Consider the following 21031-nt stretch of genomic DNA (forward strand, 5'->3'; position numbering starts at 1 on the left):
CATCAGGGGTAAGAAATGCTATTTTAAACAGAAAGCCACATGATGTATTTCAGTCAAAGTTAAAATGAGGGAATTGGTTACTAGGGAGATAAAACTCCTATGTGGGGCATAGCTTTATCAAGCTGGGTGACTCTGTGACAATTTACACAAGCAAACTATCTGTCCCTACAGGCTTCACTAACAGCAATACAAGAAAGGCCATTTTTTTTTGCGTATCTGTAATCTGCATTTTCCCCAAGACCACTGTTTTTCTGAATAAACATTTAGAAAAACAATGACATTTACAAATACACTTCTACAACAGTATAGGCTTTAATCTGGCAAAGTTCATAGTGAGAGCCAGATCCTGATCGCCGTACTTTAATGAGATTAACCACAGGACTACTGAGCAGAATTCAGCCTTGCTGACATTTAAATTAGTTGTGGTTTTGCCATTGATTTGAGGGGAAGCAGGTCTGGATCTAAAGCACTTGAAGTGGGCAGAAAGATAAAAACAAACTTGTTCAGCTTTCTTTTGTTAGCAGTATCAAACTGCAGAGCAAACTCATTTGAAAACAAGTTCTCTTTGGTATACTGGAAAATAGATGCAGGCACTGCTTTCTTGTTCTTCTGGTTTTGTCTTTTTCATGACAAAGCAAACAACTCTAGTTGCTTCAAAGAGAATAGCTGTGTTTTTTAGTTAACACCATATTATTTTTTCATATAGGGAGATCGTGGTTTTGATGGGCCAAAAGGCCCTCGTGGAATTCCAGGCATCAGCATAAAAGGTGAAAAAGTGAGTAGTAAATATGCTAGAGGATTAACAAAGTGCCAATAAATCTACATACTACAAGGGCTGATATTGACTATAAAAGACATAATGAGGCAAGGCACCCACAATAGGCCCTGGACAATAAGGTATTTTGTGGAGGGATTTATAGCTCCTAAGCTGTTTAACCTATTCTAACATCTCTTCATATTAAAATAGAAAATGTTACAAAAAGCACCTGGTTCTGTGGGAAAGTTAAGGTGTAGATGGGAAAAACAGACTAGCTGTTGTTTGCAACAGCTGAACCAGCAGGGAATAAGTGCATAAATGAAAGATAAAAGGTCAGATCGCCAGCTCTACTGACTTCAGGAGAGGTTAAGTCAACACATACTAATACAGGAGCTGTCCCAGATTGTTTCTGTATCTTTATACAACTAAGCAATTGCATTTTGTTTACCAGGGTGAATTCGGCCCTCCTGGTTTACCTGGGCCAGTTGGACTACCTGGCATTGGAATTCAAGGACAGAAGGTAGAGTTTTCATTTCCCCCTCTCCTCCACAGTTAAATGTGTAATAATGGAGAGTATTTTATTTTTAATCATTAATTAAATAATTGTTTCAGGGAGTGGAGGGCCCAAAAGGACCACCTGGCTCTAGGGGGCTACCAGGACAGGGACTACCTGGACCAAAGGTTAGGTAATTTTCTGAAGTAAAAACTGCCATACTATTTTTACTGTACTGGTTAAGGAATAATCTATCTCATGATTATGCTTGTTAAAATGCTGAAGATCAATCTAAATATTGACTTAGCTACAGGAAATTACTTTCTTTATTAGTATTATTAAACTCCTATTATTAATATCCTACTCCACTGAGAAGGCTTGATAAACCTACACCTCAAACATCTATTTAGGTTTTGGCTTGACTCACCACAGAACCTTCAGAGGTACTAAATATCAGACAGGGAAGCAAGTACTTCAATATGCTGCCATAGCGAGGGCTGTCTGCTTTAGACTTGCAGCATCCTCACATCAGGTGCAGGCCTAGTGAATTGATTCCATTTCACCAGCAAAAAGTATTTGCACTTGACGAAACAGAGTACAAAAATTTCAAGAACATCTTTTATCGTCACTGCATCAAAATTTCAAGAACATCTTTTACCATCACTGCACTGATTCTATTTCAGAAAAATATATACATAAATTACAGATTGGCTGCTTTTCTTCTGCTGTTGCGTGTTGTCTCATCTGATTTTGTGTATTTAGTGTATCTCTCAGGTAACAACAGTCCAAGGTATTAACTAAGATTACCTTTGCTGACAGTAAAATGTCAGAATAATTTATCCTTGACTGCTTTGCACAAGCCAGAACTGTTAATGAAAGAAGTCACCCTTCAAGTGTTTGGAATGGAGATTTAAAGTGATTTTCTGAAAGGAGGTGTCAGATAAAATTCTGAATGCCTGAAAGTTACTAAAGAATAGTAAAGGGAGCTAGAGGTGTAAGTGGATTAGGGATCCTCGTACAAAGAAAGAGGAGGGTGAACTGTCTGTGGATGTTAGATATGCTGCTGAAATGCCAGCTACATTGGTGGGAAACATTCATGGGGACATATTAATTGGAGATTTGCAGTATTAGACATTTCCACCAAAAACTTTCTAGTGATAGCTCAAAATATGGTTAGGGAGGGACCTGGAGATTCTCAACCTTTGTTATGAGGGATTAAACACATCATATTAAAGACAATATCATACTAAATAATCTTTCTTTAAATGTAAGCAACCAATATGCTTTTATGGTGATCATCTTTTTGGTGATAAAGCTCCTAAAAATTTTTTTTCTACTTAAGGGTGAACAAGGCTTACCAGGAGAGACTGGAGTGCCAGGAGAAAGAGGTATTGGAGAACCTGGTTCTAAGGTACATTGTTAATAGAGGAATCATTTTATTTTATTTTATTTTATTTTTGGACTTCAGATTTATTTCTCAAATAGCCTTCCTGTAGGCACTTGGAATGGGTTTTGAAATAGACTTCAGGCTCTTGGTCTTTAAAATTTTCAACACAGACTTGCAATAACCTCCAGAAATAGAATTGTTTAAATACACCAGCTTCATACAAAGGTAGAAAGATTACCATGATGGAATCTTTTGGGATGGCTGGCCCATGCTCAGGTCAGAGATGCATATGAATCATCTCCAAGTCTGTCCACACAATCATCCAAAATATTGAACAGCTGTCAGAACTGGCAGTCCATAGCATAAGCTAAACTATAACCAGAGCTGGTGGAGAAAAAAAAGCACTGAACAATGGTGACTGTGCTGCTCCTTCCCTTTTTGCAAAGAAGGACAGGGTGTAAACAGAGCCACAGCTACACTCTCATACCTTTGTATGGTAAAGCAAGTTATGCTACTAAACAGAAAGCTGTAACCAGATTATCTTTGTGCTAAAGGGACTGAGATATTAAGCAGTTCCTATGCCATTAACAGCCAGAATAACATAAAATATGGGAATGGATGAGATAGCACTTCCATGATAGTGGAAAGGCACAAGGCTGCCCCAGTTTTGCTCCTTTTTATTTCTATTATTTATTTATTTATCATTTAGGGATTTGGGAGGATTGAAAGAGGAAAGAAATTCTTTCTTTCTTTACTTAATTTCACAAAACACGATAATCCTGAGTGAACCGATCGCACCCTAAAAGATCCTATTTCATCTAAACCAAATCAGGGTCTTGAGCCTTATGTAAATAAGCTGAGGTCAATTCCACTATCATTAATGGATTTGCTCTGATTTTCACCAGAAAAATGTGAATCATTATGTCATGGTCAGCTATATCTTGTATAAAATTTAAATACTGCCACTTAATGAAATGATGGCAATATTATTTCTTAAGAATGAGCTGAAGAATTAATAGCTAGTAATATTAATTGCATAGATAAAATGCACAGTTCCAACAATCACAGTGAGATATTTCCAGTCCTTCCCTTTCTGTAATACATGAGAATTATCATCTTTATTAAAAAAAACTGCTAGATTTGGGCTTATATGCATAATTTTTTGCCATCAATATACATTTTAGTAGCCTTTTAAGAATAGATTTCCTTGATTCAAAGAAAGAACAGTACCAAGTCTGCATTTAATAGGACTTACTTTTTATTGATGTCAGGGTGAGCCAGGCTCTTCAGGACTAGCAGGCCTGCCCGGTCTTCCCGGAGAAGATGGAGCCCCTGGACAAAAGGTTTGTTCATTTCTGTCTACAGCCTGCCTCCTTCTCTCCGGGCATTCCTACTGCTTACCCAGGGCTGACGTCTAAACCAAGAAGAGATGGCTTTCAAGGACAAGGGGAAAAGAAGCATAGTTTTTGGTTAAAAATCTTCTTTTCAGGAGTCTTTTAGGAGGGTAGTTGTCTACTATCTTGTTCAAAGTTGTTGGCTTTTTTTCCTTAATCCTCCAAGTTCCCTATAATTCAGAAAGATGAACACTAAAATGTCAACAGGCAACTTTTCATAGCTTTCTGACCTTGGTAATGGTCTAGAACCAAAAACTCCATATATTTGAAGAGTATATACTCAAAGTGTTCAGCAAGCACTTATGGAACATGCTACTTCATGCTTTCCACCCTGAGTTTACAGTAGTTGCTTCTGAATACTGAAAGAAAATCCTGGGCCCTCTAAAGTCAGTGGGAGTTTTGTCATTAACTTAAAAAGGTCTGTGATTTTATTTAGCTTATTCAAGTGAATGCAGAGTTTATCTTGCCTGATGTCTGTATAGGTCTCTGAAGTACTGCTTTAACTTTTCCATTACAGGGTGAACCAGGACTACCTGGTCTTAGAGGTCCTGAAGGTGCTCCAGGAGTGGGAATGCAGGGGGAGAAGGTGAGAATTTCTTAGTAAAGGTGAAATTCAAAATTCTAATGCTCCAAAAATAGGTTTGTCAAGATCTTCCCTTTTTTGGTGGAATATAAATAATGAAAAAATAGACTTTGAAGAATAGGTTAATGAATACTTATGAAAGTGATTAATTGCAGTTTCTTTCAGTCTCAGCCTAAAATGACAACAATAACTCTAATAGTGAAGCTGATAAAAGACCATCCAGGACATCTTTTATAGAAATTCTAAGAAAGGACAGTACAGCAGCTCAGTGGCTCAGAATTCTCAGTACCTGTGACAGTGTCTTGTCCCATAGAGTCAAAGAGTTACTGATTTTTGCTGGAAGTACTGCTTCTCTAAATAGGAATCAACGTTTGGCCAATATCTGGGGTTCTGGCTCTTGTATTGGCCTCACAGAAGGTGAAGTAATTCTGCTTCCAATGTCAGCCTCTTTATCTTCTGGGGAAAAAAAGACATTGGAAGACATCCAAGCCAATATAAAGAGATTAAACATCACAATAGAAGAGAAATAGAGAGATTAAGTACCACAATTGCAGGAAGCTGGAACAGCTTAAAAAAAAAAAAAAAAAGTGAAGAAAGGAAAATGAAGGCATCCGTCCGTTTTCACATTACCTTGTAGACAACACATGCAGATGACATGTTGCAGGAAATAATTACTGTATTGGAACTTTTGCAGAGTGATTCTGCACTCATCTCTTTCATTTTTGTTGTAATGATTACAGTCCAATAATGTACTCAATTAGCAGTTATCTGCTAATAGATAAATATCTGCTAGAAGAAGTTTACAAACTTTATCTATTCTTAGCCTTCTTGCTTGGAAATCTAAGCTGATCAATCAGAGGGTATTGTCATCAGTTGATTGACCTTAAGAGAAGTGACATTTCTAACATATTTGCCTTTGAATACAAAAGATTGCCTTTCAGTGAAGCATTTTTATTATTTCTCTTAAATAATATCTTTTTTCATGCAACTATTCGACTTGATTCCTCAGCTGCAAGGAAGCAATCAACTCCTTTGGGGTATTATTTTTTTCATAATAGTCATTGGTGAGTTACTTAATTGAATTTGAGCTGATTTACCTGGTTTTAAGTGAGCAAATTCAAAACTGGACAAGTACTGACCAGAATTAATTACTTTACCCAAAGAAGGCAATGGGAACATCTCATTTTCGCCAGTTACAAGATAAAATTTTGCTATCTTTCACTGAAATTTACCATTAATTTCAGGTAACACTTTCTAAATATCTTAAATGTGTGACATGTCTTTTCCATTTTGGTAGGGAGATCCAGGTCAGAGAGGAATACGTGGATTAACAGGACCAATAGGAGTGCCTGGGCCTGCAGGAGCTAAAGTATGTTTATTAACACATTGTGTGTGTAAAATAGCCCCTTGAAGTCAAAGTTGTACTTTGTTCTACATCTCAGAAACAATTAGCCCGGTATAAACTTGCTTCTTGAAAAATAATTACAAAAATATATGTTCAGCTAAGGCTTCTCTTGGCAAGATCCACCATAAACTCATACAAACATCTAGGAACATTTTTAAAAACTAGAAAGGGACACTAATATTTGTATTTCTGTGCTAAAATATTTGATAAGGTAGCATGGTATCTGGCATATACATATGTGACAAGACTGTTTTCCTTTATACTAGTTCATGGCTGATATTCTTTTATGGTCTTGAAGTTTCTATTCAAATAGTTACTGGAAGTGAGAGAAGAGCTACTCCTTCCTCGTCATCAGAGGTCCATCCTCTGATTTCTTACACAGTCTTTGCTGTTTACGCACAAAAGGTGGGGGGAGGTAAAGTAGTACACTGAAAAGATTATTTTAAAAAAATCTATTCTAATAGAAAAATATGTTTTCAGTATACCTAGAAAGCTGGGCAGAAAGCCTTGAATGCTGGATATGGTGGACCAAGTCTAGAATACATTAAGAAAAGGATTTCTAATAACATATTTATTCAGTGAGTGAGAAGAACCCCATTTGCATTCATAAATCAGAATTATAGTGGTTAACAGTTCAGTTGCAACAGTTAGGTTTTATTCAAGATAAAGTATTATTAGAATATTAAAAATTTTAATAGACTTTTAATGAAATACTATAAATGTTTTCTAAATAAATGTTATATATGTTATAAATGTTACATAAATATTTTCTCTAAAAGATGTTTTTGCCCACTGGAAGAAAAAAATCCATTGTTTTTGGTCTCATTCCTTCACTGTAGGGAGAGCCTGGTGCACCAGGACGTCTTGGAATGCCAGGCCCTCCTGGAAGAGCTGTGCCTGGACCAAAGGTAACATCCAAACTCCAACTCCTGGTGCTTATAAACACAGTGTGAAACCTATGAAGTAGGCCATGCAATTAATAGAAAGTGTAAATCACTTCAGCCATATGAGGTCACCTAAAGCTTTTTTCTATGAACAGAGTAACAGATTATATCCAGGCTAGTTACCATAATGCTCTGGTGTTAACTAATTGCTGGCTTAAGGCATGGCCTATCTGATATGTCAATTTCTTGGATATCTTTGGACATGAAAATACTTTACCATCTTCTGTTTTTGATGTTTATCTTGAATGTTTTCCAAAAAAAGAAGTATTTTAGCTGTTACATTTAATATATATAAATATACATAACAAACTCTAAAAATCACTCTGCTTGATTTTTAACAAAATACATAAATAAGATTTATATTTTCTTCACTGCAGGGTGATATTGGATTACCTGGTCTTGCTGGGCCAATTGGAGAACCAGGGTTTGGGCTTCCTGGGGCAAAGGTAACTCTTAAATTGGTAAACTACTTTCAGATAGAAGTATAAAGCAAGACAGGATTTCAATGAAACAACAGCAAAGCACTTAGAATGGCAAAATGTTCCATTGTTCTTAGTATATGTATCATGCAATGTTAGCAGAGTATAAAGAGCCATGAGACCATGGGCAATCTTCCAGACTCCATGAGCTACAAAACTTTCACAGGGACAAAAACAGGAAGAAACAGATTTTTTTTTTTAAAGTGATGAGGAGTAAGTATGGAATGAGCATGATTGATATGCTTACAACAGCCTGTCTGTCAAGCAGATGGTAAACAATACTTTCTTTCAACCAGGCTCCTTTTTATTGTTTCATTCCTCAGTATGGCACAGAGTAATACACAGACTTCAAGAAGATCTCAGGACTTGGGCAAACTGGCAGTAGGAGAACAAATCTCTTAAGTAGTAGAAGATGAAAGAGTATATAATTCACAAGGGCTTTCCTTTACTATTGCTCCAGGATTGCCTCAGTACTACCTAGATTCGGATTTTGCAAGCTGCTCTTCGTTCCAGGGCTGATTTTGGCTAGGCACCAAGAAACCTATGACATATGAAGCTATGTTTCTCAAAATAAATTGGAAAAAAAAATGTTTCCTCGGGTTTTGTTTACTTAGTGTACTTGACAGTGGTCTTAGTGTCCCTTGTTCTTTGTGTGAATAGAACACAGGAACAGAAGCATTTTAGAACAATTTCAATCTATTTGATCAGTTAGCTGGTTGCTAAGGTTCTGAAACTTATTTTCATTAGGAGGAGAAGCTGATGATAGAATCAGGTACTTTTCTGGTATAGGAAGTTAAATCACGGGGAATTGCACATAGTCTTGATTTTGGGCATTCCACAGAAATCAACAAAGAGGGAACAGGTCCTTTGCTCAAGCTTGCAAATCTCTTTTCTTCAGGCTTGAGGCCCAAAAGCTCTTTCATATGAGCCATATTCAGTATGTTTCTGTGACAAAGTTCTTGTTGCTGTCTTTGTCAGCATTAGTAGTTTTGCTGTTGCTTGACCCTCAGACAAAAGTCTTCATTAAGCTATATAGAGTAAAATTCCTTTACCAGTCTTGATGTTTTTTTCCATGAGTTTTGTACAGACCTATGCTTAGTGCTGTAATGCAGGCCCATATTTTGGGTAGCTGCAGAGATAAAACATAGTCTTGACCATCCATTCAATTGTGTCCCAAAAGAACTCACTGCACCATTCAATACTACTGGGAAGGTTAAAGTCCTCTTAGTTTCCCTGGTAAATCTGTGCCTGATATACTCCTGGTATTTCAACTGTTTGACTAAGTAAAATGAATTTAATTGTGTATCTCCAATCACAGCTTCTATTACACCCAATAGCTTCAATAATGTTTCACAACACACACACACATCGCTGTAGGAAAATATGATTCTGGAACAACAAAACCAGACAGGAACCTTGTGACAGAAAACTTTTTAATTGGCCACACAAACCACTGGTGTCCCTAGCCCTAAGTCCTCTGTCTCACTACATACACAAACAGCATGTGCAGAAGCAATATAGAGTTTTTCCAATGCTCTGCTGCAGTTTCTGTCTTCAATTAAGAGTATTACCTAAAACAGAGTGATTCAGTTTCTGTTAGTCTTTTGGCTATCTGTCAGGATGGGTTCATCTTTCAAAAGCTGGAGTGACAATAATCATGATAAAAATATGAGGAAAGGGATTTAAGTCATTCTCATATATAGGCTATAAATGGCAACAGATAGAGCTCCTGAAAAAAAATCAAATTAGTGTCTTAGAAGTGAAAGGTCCTGTAAATCCTCAACTATTCAATATCCTAGCTTTAATCTAGGATTAATCATCTACAATAGTCATTGACATAGTAAAATATATAAGGAGATATTCAACTCACAGTACATGCTTCCCAAAGAAATTTCACTTTTGTGTAAAACTTCTTGCCAGCAATTGTACTGGAATTCACCTCAGCTCTTTCTTCTGCCTTCATCAGGGTGACCGTGGCCTTCCAGGACCCCCTGGACCCTTTGGGCCAAAAGGGGACGGTTATCCAGGTCCAACTGTAAGTTTATAGACAATTTTTATATGTCAATTGGGAACAAATATCTACTATACCAAAGTAATTAGCATCCATTCCTTAGCTGTGGAAGTGTGTTATAAGGAAAGGATGAGAATTTCCCTCTGAGACCTTCCAGACCCCTCACTCCTCTTGATTACACAGTGTAACATATTCTAAGTGGGAAATTTTTTTATAGTATCACTGATCTTTCAGTCAGCCCCCTCAACATCTTAATGTAGGATACTGTTATCTGCCCAGCTATACAGAATTTTAGCCCCACAGAGGATATAACCTAGTTAAACAGCTGTATCCGCATACATAGGTATGTATGAACCCAGGGCAGCACACTCTCCCAGAATCACTAAAAAAACAACTGTTTAAAGAGCAAATAGTCCTTCATTCTGCTCATATCTGGCTGTTCAGGGTGGTATAAAGAATTCATCCATCTACTTTACAACCCTTTACACAAGCTTGTACTTGTAGATATGCCCAGTCCCGGCAAAAAGGATACAAAGAGAAAAGGCTTTTTCTCCCTTCTTTTCACATGCATGCAGCACACCCTGCCTGACCTCACATATCCAGTCTGCTCAACAGTGTGCTCCATCAGCCCTGGCAGTTACATGCCTGTGAGCTGACAGAGTCCCAGGAACATTGCTGATTTATCAGTGCTAAAGACAACTATAGTTGTGCATGCAATTACCAAACTGAGGAATAAAAATTAATGAATGTCAAAATAGAATTTAGAATTTGAAGTATTTATAAAGCTTCCTGATATATTTGTTCAATCTGATGCCAAGGCTGCTTTTGCATTTGTCTCTCTACGCCATACTCCTGTGGCTTGAAAAACACAGGCCAGTCTCTTGTGTGACATGCAATACCCATGCAAGTGCCAATGACCCCAGTTCTGGCTAACCAGAGAATAAAATTTAATCAATTACAGTGCACAGTGATTCCACTAACAGACAATGTATTCAAGATACTAGCCATATTAATGTTTACAAATGCACATAGCCAACATAGTTTTAAATGAAATTAATAGCATATTTGTGCATTTAATTTCAGGGCTTGCCAGGCCTTCCTGGGATTCCAGGTGAACAAGGCCCTGATGGAGTTGGACTACCAGGACCTAAGGTATACACCTTAAATTTTAGAAAAGTAAATGCACGTGTATACACTACTACATGCAGATGTAATTCCTACTCTTGGGTCTCAGTAAAAATACTTTTTAAAACTAGCTTTGATTTACTCATGAGTTTATAAAAGGTAGATCCTATAGAAAGTCTTCAAGCTTCACTTCAGGACTGATGCTGATTTAGTAGATTTACTAGATTATTGGATTTATACCAACAGTTGATGGATTGACTAAAACTATTTAAGTATGTTTAATATCTCTTAAAAGGACATCTTTTCTCCACTCTCATCAAACTCCTGTCTGTGACTTTTGTTGGCTTTGGGGAAGTAGAGATCATTTCACAATAAGTGAATTGTAATTCCTAAGTAATTATTGCATAATTGATTTTACAGGCTCAGAAATCATGTCTTGGGTATGTTCAGACCTCTAGCCACTGTTTCTCCCCAATATCTGTCTTGTCCAACCTGCAGTAATTGAGGTTTAGCATCATTTCAACTTATGCTGCGCTCTTCAATGATTCTTTCTCTTTGTCCCATTTGAGTACAAGAGACAGTAGGAATTCTAAAGACAAAATAAACTTTGGTATTCACTACTTATTTTTAAAATATTAAATTTCAGGGTGATCCAGGTAGTAGAGGACCAGTTGGGCTCCCAGGTCCCCCAGGTGAAGGCCTGCCAGGACCAAAAGTAAGCCATTTAAACAATTAAGTCTTCCTTTGTCCATTTTCTAAAACAGCAAACAATATATTATTATAAGTGGTTATATAGACATATCTGCATGTTTTCCCTTCCCTTCACTAGGAACAGCTAATACCACAAATAAGATAGCTAAGGAATACAGTGACTTTTGAATATTTTTATTATCATAATATACATTATGACAATGTCTGAAAATAATTATAACTATAGAAGGCAAATTTTCACTATAAAAAGCTCCAAAAATAGAAGCTCTTACCCTCCCACAGCTCAGCTTTAGAAGCCTATTAAAACAGAAGAACTGTTTTAAAATGTAAAGGTAAAAGAACTAAACAAGGTCAAATGTAAGCATTCTGCAACATAATAATACAATATCTGCATAGCATGGCTTGTTGGTCCCAGAAATTCAGTTCATGTTGACATGAAAGTTAGGCTAAGCAATGTCCCAGGCTGTGCTTGGCTCAGGATCTAGCAAGTACAAACAATCCTTACAAATAAGGAAATCAAGAATTTCATGCAGAGATACTTGAATGGCAATATAGGTATAAAATGAATATTGAACTGTGTGAGTTTGGGTTATTTGCTTATGAATAGCATGAAACTGGAACATTTTCTCTAGTGTTCTTTTAAAAACAAACTTATAACTAAGCAGCACATGCTATTAATTTGCAATGCTATATTAGTGCATAAATCTTACTGTGAAGCTTAGTGGTGATGAAAGATGCTACATCATTTATGAAATAATAATCCACTCTTAAATCGTAATTCAGTCCACAATATCCCACCAATACAACCCATCCTTCAGTGCAGTGCTCATTTCTGTCAGCAAGGTGATTCATACTCAATGACAATTAAGCCCTCAATGAGTCCTCTGAAGTACAAACTGGATTTAAATCATCTGATAAAGGCTTTAAAAAATCTCTTTGTCATATAGATCAATCTTACTGTCACTACTCCTAGAAGGATATTCATGTGGTAGAGGAGCGACAGAAAATTGCATGGTGGTAACAATTTGTTATGCATTTTTATTATAAATATTGTATTTAACATGTATGAGGTTTCTCCCCAGGGAACTATGGGACGCCCAGGGCCACCTGGATCTTTGGGACCTCCTGGTGAAGGTATTCAGGGAACTAAGGTAAAAAGACTCAGCGTCTTCAATGCTTAACCTGTGCTCAGTGGTCAATCTGACCATCACAGTATTAAAGAATTAATGAAGATTTCACGTTATTATTTGATTTTTCTTACATGACAGTCTGCAGTTAAAAAATGAAATGGATAACATGAGACAAAACAAATTACATTCTTTCTCTACTGCTGTAAACAAGCCCAAGGGGGTGTGTGTACTGAGGGAGAAGGGAACAGGAGCAACTTTTGTGAAGGAGATAAACTTACAACATGAACCAAAACGGAAAACATCCTTCCCTCTGCCCCAACCTGTCATGCCCATGGAGACAGTTTAATGTGAATTACCAACTGTGTTCGAGAAAGATTCCCCATCCTGAATCTGTGTGTAATGTTCATTTTCACTTATAATTTGCACTTTTACATAAGCACATATAAAAAGAGAATGACTAAAAAGCAAAAAGAACTGAGGAATAATAAAGAATAAAAAGGGATGGGGAGAGAGAGCACAAGAAGTGGAAAAGACAATGACCTTGTGGTTTTTCAAATATTCTGTATCTTTAGGGCAGACATACTATTGAAGTATGTGAGAAAGACAGTAAAAGTTAGCTGTTGCATTGTCTCAAGTGTCTCAATATACTTGCTAAAATGCAGTGTGAAACACTTTCTTTTTGAACATTCAAAATTAATGCATAATAAATGACTACCAAGGGTTAATATCACTACTTGTATTATCATTAGGGGGAACAAGGAATTCAAGGAATGCCAGGACCCCGAGGGCCTCCTGGAGAAGGACTTTTGGGACAGAAGGTATGATATTTAAATCAGAGATAATGTCTGGGGCCCCAGTCAACATACTGGATGCTCATCTGAAGGCACAGGAATTCTATTAATAGGGAATGGTACATCTACTAGGGTTCATGGGTTTTAGGTTATCCCAAACTATTTGCATGATCAATTTAATATCTCAGAGTAGCAATTTCAGTGTTGCATACTTTAATATCATATGAGGTTTATCTACTTCAATAAAAAGAACTATAGGTATTAGATCTAATATTATTGCCTTTCTTTTACTCACACAGTTATGCAAAATTTGGGGAATAAATCAGTTTTAAAAGAAAAGAGAAATGACTGCTGAAATCAGTTTTTGGATATGATCACATTAACTCTCAAAAAATGTACATAGTCCTATTACCTTAGCTTAGTAGAACTCAAACCAGAAGAAGCTAATTCCTTTCTTTATTATTCCAAAAACCTTTTCTGGCCAAAAGGTTTCACAGGGTGATATTCCCATTATTCATTCTGACTATTTCTTTGTCTGTCTTCTCAATTTCCTGCTGTTACCTTATTTTTCTCAGAAACAGATACTCATTTCCATCATGCAATATCTCTTGAAACCCCTCTGTCTGCATGAACTTGTTTGAGATGATTAATTGTTCAAACTGCTTCAGCTACTTTTTCTATAAAAATGTTTAATCAGTAGTACCAGTCATTCATGAAATTCACAAGCATCAATTGATTTAAATGGTCTCTGGACAAAGAATTCTAAGTTTTGTCAGAAGATGGGGGTAAATTTAACAAAGGCAGCTAGAGAAATATGAAAGGTAACTGACTTAAACTGTCTGATTCACCAACATGGTTTTAAAGGGAGATCGAGGAGCTACAGGTGAAAAGGGGAAAAAAGGAGAAAAAGGCAACTTGGGTGACCCTGGTTTATCTGGAGAACCTGTGAGTAACTTAGATTTATCATGTCTATTTTTTTAAACTACTTAACAATAAAGTGTGTTTTTTTTCTTGCTATTTAAGTACTATGCTTCGGAAATGCTTAAGAAACTGAGACTATGAAAAGCTTTAAAAGTATAAAGAAGACATTTCTGTGCTGAGTACCCCAATTTCTTAGTGAAAATCAATCACAATTTTTTAAGAAAGCAAAACTATGTAATTTTAAACTATGTAAATTTTAACTATAGTTACCAAAAAAATGTAGATCAGACTTCTCAAAGCTGATGAACAGAGGCAAAATGGGAACTTCTGCTGATGGGCAGGTTTGAAAAGCTGGATAGGTTGTGGTGCCCTTCTACTCTGACATTTACATACAATTAAGTAGGGATACATAAATATCATTGTTGTCCTTGCCCTGACACTGACTCAGATTACATCCATATTTGATGAAGTGAAATTCTGATGCTTCCACAGTCTCAGGTAAGTATATGGTCTCGAGAAAGGAAATGAACATAGCATAGTAGATGGGACAGTTGTGCACAAATTCGGCCTTTTTAATACAGACTGAACACCATGATCAGTGGGAGACCTGAAGTCATCCAATTCCCATACAACCTCATCACCTTAGAAGGCTGTAGATACCATATGCACAAGAACACTATATTTTATAGCAAAAGTTCTTATTTGCTAAATACTATTCTAGTAATAGGATTGATGAATTCACATTCTGAATCACAATGTTACTGACTAATTGCAATAGCTAAATTAATGATCACTATTGCAGGGCAAAACTGGACCAAAGGGAGAACAAGGCCTAACAGTAAGCAAATCCTATTATAAATCATATTAAAGTAACATATAAACACAATGAATCCTATTTTCAGTTGAAATGTATCATATGTAAATCATTAGAGAAGGAGTTTTCTGATTAGAAGTGGTCTCAGTAGTAGTACAGAAAGAAGTAATAGTATAGAAAGAGACTGCTCAAAGGCTTTTGACTTTTTCTCATTTACTTTTTCCTGAAATGGAATTTGAAATTCCTGATGATTTGGGTTTCTTTTTTCCCTACACATTTCTTTTGTGATCAAAGGTCCTAGGTGTGCAGCGATCACAGAAAAGTTTTGCCTTTTTTTTTTAAGGTATCTAAGAGTCTAAAGAGCAACACTATACAAATCTGTCATTGTCTTAGGCCTATGACCTAGTTAAACTTCAGCTAAGCCTGAACTGCACTAGATCCTAATTCAGTAAAGCACGTCTATGACTACGTGAATACTCTTGAAGTTTATGGTAAAAGCTGAGCAGCAGTGGCAAAAGATATGTGAAAGACTAACTCAATGCCAATGAGTCCTGGCATGTACTTCTGTAACAAATGCTTGATCTAGTAATGAGGAACACTTTGGCACCTGCATGTCACCAGAGCATCCCTTCTCTGAGCAGAGAGCTGTGAAGGCAGTAACTCTTTTTTTGTTGTTGTTGCCAAAGCTATGTAATACATAGGGCAGGCACACTAAGATTCATATATCCAAATTCCATTCTGTTTTGGCTCTCCCCTTCATATGGTAGCTCACTATTAGCAATACACTTCCTGAAGCTGGGTCTGTTTCACCATTCCCTATATATCTGCCTAACTGCAAAGGGAAATCCATGCTATTTAAATACTGAAATATGAATGGGTTTTGACTTTAAGTTTAATGAAAACCAAATCAGCACAAAACATTCTTTACAATAACAGTAGTTAATTGTTTTAGAAAGAAGTATCATCTCTTTGTCAAGTTACTGGCTCTTATACACCATACCAAATAGTTTACTGTAAAATGTAGGAGAAATTTCAGGCTTACAGGGTCAGGAATGAAAGTTAAACACCAAGATTCTTTTTAAGTCCCTGCAGGTTGCAGATATTTATTATAAATTAAATCTTTGGTAGCATCAGTGTTATACATTATTTAAAAGAGATAAATAAATTGTGAAATATTTTATTTTTTTCTTATCTAGAGAGAAGATATAATTAAATTAATTAAAGAGATTTGTGGTAAGTATTCAGGAAGCCTTTAATTTCAGATTCTGTTTTCCTCCATTTACATTCTTTCCAAAAAGGATACCAAGTAAGTTGTCATGATCCAGTTTTTGTTTTTCCTTTGCAGGTTGTGGAATTAAATGTAAGGAAATTCCTATGGAGCTTGTATTTGTGATTGACAGCTCTGAGAGCGTGGGACCAGAAAATTTTGAGATTATCAAAGACTTTGTTACTGCTTTAGTAGACAGAGTAACTGTTGGCAGAAACGCTACCAGAATTGGCCTTGTACTATACAGTTTAGAAGTTCGGCTAGAATTTGGTCTGAACAAGTATACAACTCAACAGGATGTGAAACAAGCAATTAGAAAAATGCAATACATGGGAGAAGGCACTTACACAGGAACTGCTATTCGTAAAGCAACCCAGGAAGGATTTTTTGGCGCTCGATCAGGCGTGCGAAAAGTAGCTATTGTGCTAACAGATGGTCAAGCAGACAAGAGAGAAGCTGTAAAACTAGATATTGTGGTTCGGGAGGCTCATGCAGCAAACATCGAAATGTATGCAATAGGAATTGTAAATACTTCAGATCCAACACAAGTTGAATTCGTACGTGAACTAAATCTGATTGCTTCAGATCCAGACAGAGAACATATGTATCTCATCGATGACTTTAATACCCTTCCAGGTGCGTTCATCACAGCTTTATTCTGTAAATATTTCTAAGCTCCACACAGCTAGCTGAACTCATCCCATCTAAGCATGGTTTGCTTTTCATGTGACGGGAAGAGATCTGAACTGAATTTTGCATTGTATCTCGTGCTCCTCAGAACAGAGAAAAAGATGCACTATCTCTGGAAATTGGGCTTTGATGATGATGAGGATTAGTTAAGAGAGGCGAAGTAACAGGACCCTGAATGTGCAGATACTCTTCTTTTAATGAGTCATAGTGTAGGCCAATGATGCTCCACACTAATGGAGCATGTCACTACAAGCTAGGAATTTGCACACAGTCATTTAAACTAGCTTTCTAGCTGAGTAAGTGCTCATGCACTATAATATCACTGGATTAGAAAGCTAGACTCTAACCCACTGAGATAAGTCTCATTACTCACTTTCACAGGGAAATAAACCATTTTCATTGGATTATTCACATGAGTAAGGTGAACAGTTATTTTCCTGCTGCCAACTACTGACTGCTATACTTTGGAGACATATGGAAACTCAGATGAACACCCTCATATGGGTACCACATATTCTGAACCACACAGAGGTCTTATAGGCTGACAAGTTTGTGATAAATAAAAATTATTGTCCAGAGAGCCTGAAATTGCTGGAATTATTAACGCACATCTTAAATGTATATAAATAATCTAAATATGCTTTGGATTGCATGTGTATTATTTGTGTGTATAAATATTTAAATATTCCAAATTCAGAAAAATCCATTGAACTTCCAAGTATGACTTTTTTTTTTTTTTTTTTAACAGCTCTGGAGTCTAAATTAGTCAACCAATTTTGTGAAGATGAACATGGTGCCTTAATATATAATCGCAATGGATATGGTGTAAACGTAGCGGGACCATCTAGCCATTCAATGTCCTCAAGATTTTCACATTACTTACTTCAGAAGAACAATGTTAATGAACAATCACTTTTAGCAGAGAGATCTGGAGCATCAACAATAGAAATTCCTCTAAGTCTTGGCAATCTTTCTCAACCATTAGTTCCGGTATGAAAATTCAGCACGCTTTAATGAGCTTTACCTGTATTTTTTTCTCTGTTGCCTGATGCTATATGTAACTGTTTCTCTACTTTTTACAGGTCAGATACTAAAATAGCTCCTTTAACTTAGTACACTGGAGCTGGTAGTTCTGAATAAGAGTTCTGATGTTGCGTGCAGGCAGTTATCTAATAATTCATTCCTCATGCTGTTACAAGGATTATTACTACTGCGTTTAATGCAGTAATATTTGTGCCACAATGTGAAACATAACATTTCTGAAATGCAATTATACTGTAACATTTAACTCTAAAAATAGTTTTAAACTCAATTATAGTCTACACTTTTCAGTTTATATAATAAAATGCTGTTAAAGTCAACTCAGAAAAAAATCCCAGGTATAGGTTTGCCAATTCTTATGGTAGACTAACCTCGTTTAAGTCCTGATCCTTAACATGGTGATTAGAGTAAATGAGAAGGAAAATCATTAGAGAACCTCTAAGTGGTGAGGAACTAATTCATTTTGAGACATTTTACAGTATCTGAAAAGCAAACAAAATCAAATGTTCATTTCAGACCAAAATACCTCCTATGGCAGTTCATGAAGTGTATGAAGAAAACAAGGAGGACGAACAGTCATTCTTGCAATCAGCAGACACCAAAGGTATTTTTATCATCATTCATTTCTTCACCTCCTAATTATTTTGGGCTGATCAAAAATCAATGTCTTTGGTTTCTTTTCACGTGCAGCTGCAGTATCATCATTGCCATCTAAACCATCATCACCATCAGATAAAGTGCTGACATCATCTCTTTCAACTGCAGTGCTCACATCAAGGCCAGGTTATATATCACAACTAATTTTTCATTTTGTTCTCTCTTATCTTGATGCTAACTCTTAAAAAGATTAGTCACTCTTTTAGGCCTATGTATTCTCTGAAGATTTTGAGTCCGTATTATGGAAGAAAAGCCATTTCAAGATTTTACAGCAAATCTAGATGCAGTTCTTGTCTCCCCAAATTCCAAATCCCACTGCCCTCTTACAGCAAAAGTAAGGTCAAATATAAGCTAAGACAGAGCTCTTAAATGGCACCAAAAAAAGCAACATAGTGCCAGCTGAGGCTGGCCAGCAAGCTGGGAATTCCCTAGCATTAATTGAAAAGCCAGGAAGGGTCAGTCTATGGAGATGGACGTCATAAACAGAGAGAAGATAAAGAATGATTTCAGAATCAGACCAAAAAAAAAAAAAAAAAAAAAAAAAGAGATCTCACCTTCTGAAGGGAAACAAGAAAAAATATAAAAATATGTTTATTCATTTGAAGGAAAGTATAGTAATTAGCTGCCTGCTCAAAGGAGTGATTCTTTTCATATAAAATGTCTGAAAGTATTCTTTCCATGATTTAGGGAATTCATGCTTCTGAGTCCCAATAATAGTATATTATGATGGAGCAAGAGAAGAGAGCATCTTTCCTGGAAATATGGGCATGACTATGCCAGAGGTCTAATATTCTGCCCCTCACAATAATTGAATTTTTTTATTTAAGTTTCAAGATATTCGTTGTCAATGCCACTGCAGAATATCAGTGTTACAATATCAAACTTGAAGGGACAATATCTTTTATCTCACAGTATTCTTAAAATAAATGATACTGGATTAACATACCATTGTCCTTTAGTGCATATCTGTAGGAAGTAACAGTCCTTAGACTATCAAGCTTCACATTCAAATTTAACTAGTATACACATAATTACTACCATTATGTATGCAGTACACATCTTTAAAAAGAGTGAAGTTCTATATTTTTGTCACTATTCTAATGCCTCTGCTGCCACAGAGGAAGCACATAGAAAACACAAAGAAAACTATCTTTAGAAACAAAGTGAATCTCAAATTATTGTATAGCATTAGCAGAAAAAAAGAGTTTACAGGATAAAAACATATGTAATACAATTGATTTTTTTTTTTAAGAAAATATCCCAGACCCCCGATGCAAGTTAAGACTGGATCAAGGATCATGCCGTGTTTATATCATAAAATGGTACTATGATAAACAAGCCAATGCTTGTGCTCAGTTCTGGTATGGTGGCTGTGATGGAAATGCAAATCGCTTTGAGAGTGAAGAGGAATGCAGAGAGGCTTGTGTATTTTTTTCTAGAGGTAAGAATTTATATCTCTCTATATATTAATGACTAGCAAGTTGAAGCTATTGACTGTTTGGGTCAGTTATCAAATATCCAGCATGACAAGCAAAACCAAATCCACTAATTAAAAGAATCAAATACTCATAAATGAGAAAAAAGTCTACATACGCAAGCTCACTTCAATTCTTTCTGCATATATTGTATGATGTCCTCCTGTAACAAACTAACAAAATTTCAGTAGTGTTAAGAGTACCCAGATTTGAGTATAGCAGTTGCCACAGTAGCTGCCCTTCCTTCCTCTGGATCTTTAAACATTATCATTATAAAATCAGTAACAATACTCAATTTTCAATTGTAAACATGGCACTGGAAAGCAATCCTTTGTTGCTAAAATTATATAATTTCTTCTCTCTTTGTTACAGAAATCTGATATTTGGCATGGATTTTGCAATGAAGACTTCACTTTTTTAAGCAAGTGTTCTCATAAATCCTATTTTAATATTTCAAGCGTAAAATATCAGTTTCCAAATTACATGCAAAGTGCTACTCAGGGGTTATCAGATAAATACAGCAAATACATCAATTTGTTCTCTACATGCTCACCAGGGAGAAAAGGAGGCAGCTGAGCTTTCAACTTCTTCCAACCACATCCCAGCTGTTTTTGTTGTAAACTTTCCTCAGCTTCCATTAGTTAAAAAGATGTATGATAAATGCAGTTAAAATACATCCACAAATTTACATGAAAGACAATAACAATAGCTGTCATTCCTAAATTATGTTAGGTCAGGTCTAAAGTGTTTCTTCACCATGCTTTTCTCGTTTTAAAGCCAAGCCTGATTTGTAAATGCATTTTAGTATGTTAACCTGTTTCTTAAAAATGCTTTTAATCTTCATTCTAAACATCAACTGCAGTATAGTCCTAACGAAGAGAATTTATTCTGTATTCTGTATTGCCAGTCACTGCCATAGTTTTCTACTTATGTTTGTATACAAATTATTTCTCATT

At 36.1% G+C, this 21031-nt stretch overlaps 1 protein-coding gene across 1 annotated transcript in view; it reads left to right on the top strand.

The window, feature by feature from the left end:
- LOC134142289 (collagen alpha-1(XXVIII) chain-like) overlaps positions 1–20524 on the top strand; it is a 35006-nt gene extending 14482 nt beyond the window's left edge. The window contains exons 14-36 of the mRNA XM_062579167.1: positions 707–775; positions 1209–1277; positions 1370–1438; positions 2593–2661; positions 3909–3980; positions 4549–4617; positions 5912–5983; positions 6859–6927; positions 7341–7409; positions 9409–9477; positions 10537–10605; positions 11225–11293; positions 12372–12440; positions 13169–13237; positions 14075–14155; positions 14934–14969; positions 16142–16178; positions 16291–16848; positions 17651–17843; positions 18456–18547; positions 18634–18726; positions 19853–20041; positions 20448–20524. Of these exons, the coding sequence (XP_062435151.1) occupies positions 707–775; positions 1209–1277; positions 1370–1438; positions 2593–2661; positions 3909–3980; positions 4549–4617; positions 5912–5983; positions 6859–6927; positions 7341–7409; positions 9409–9477; positions 10537–10605; positions 11225–11293; positions 12372–12440; positions 13169–13237; positions 14075–14155; positions 14934–14969; positions 16142–16178; positions 16291–16848; positions 17651–17843; positions 18456–18547; positions 18634–18726; positions 19853–20041; positions 20448–20455 (2259 nt within the window). The 3' untranslated portion in view covers positions 20456–20524. The remainder of the gene's footprint in view (positions 1–706; positions 776–1208; positions 1278–1369; positions 1439–2592; positions 2662–3908; positions 3981–4548; positions 4618–5911; positions 5984–6858; positions 6928–7340; positions 7410–9408; positions 9478–10536; positions 10606–11224; positions 11294–12371; positions 12441–13168; positions 13238–14074; positions 14156–14933; positions 14970–16141; positions 16179–16290; positions 16849–17650; positions 17844–18455; positions 18548–18633; positions 18727–19852; positions 20042–20447) is intronic.
- Positions 20525–21031: the final 507 nt, after the last annotated feature.

This window comes from Rhea pennata, chromosome 6 (assembly GCF_028389875.1).
Source record: "Rhea pennata isolate bPtePen1 chromosome 6, bPtePen1.pri, whole genome shotgun sequence".
Lineage (NCBI taxonomy): Eukaryota > Metazoa > Chordata > Aves > Rheiformes > Rheidae > Rhea > Rhea pennata.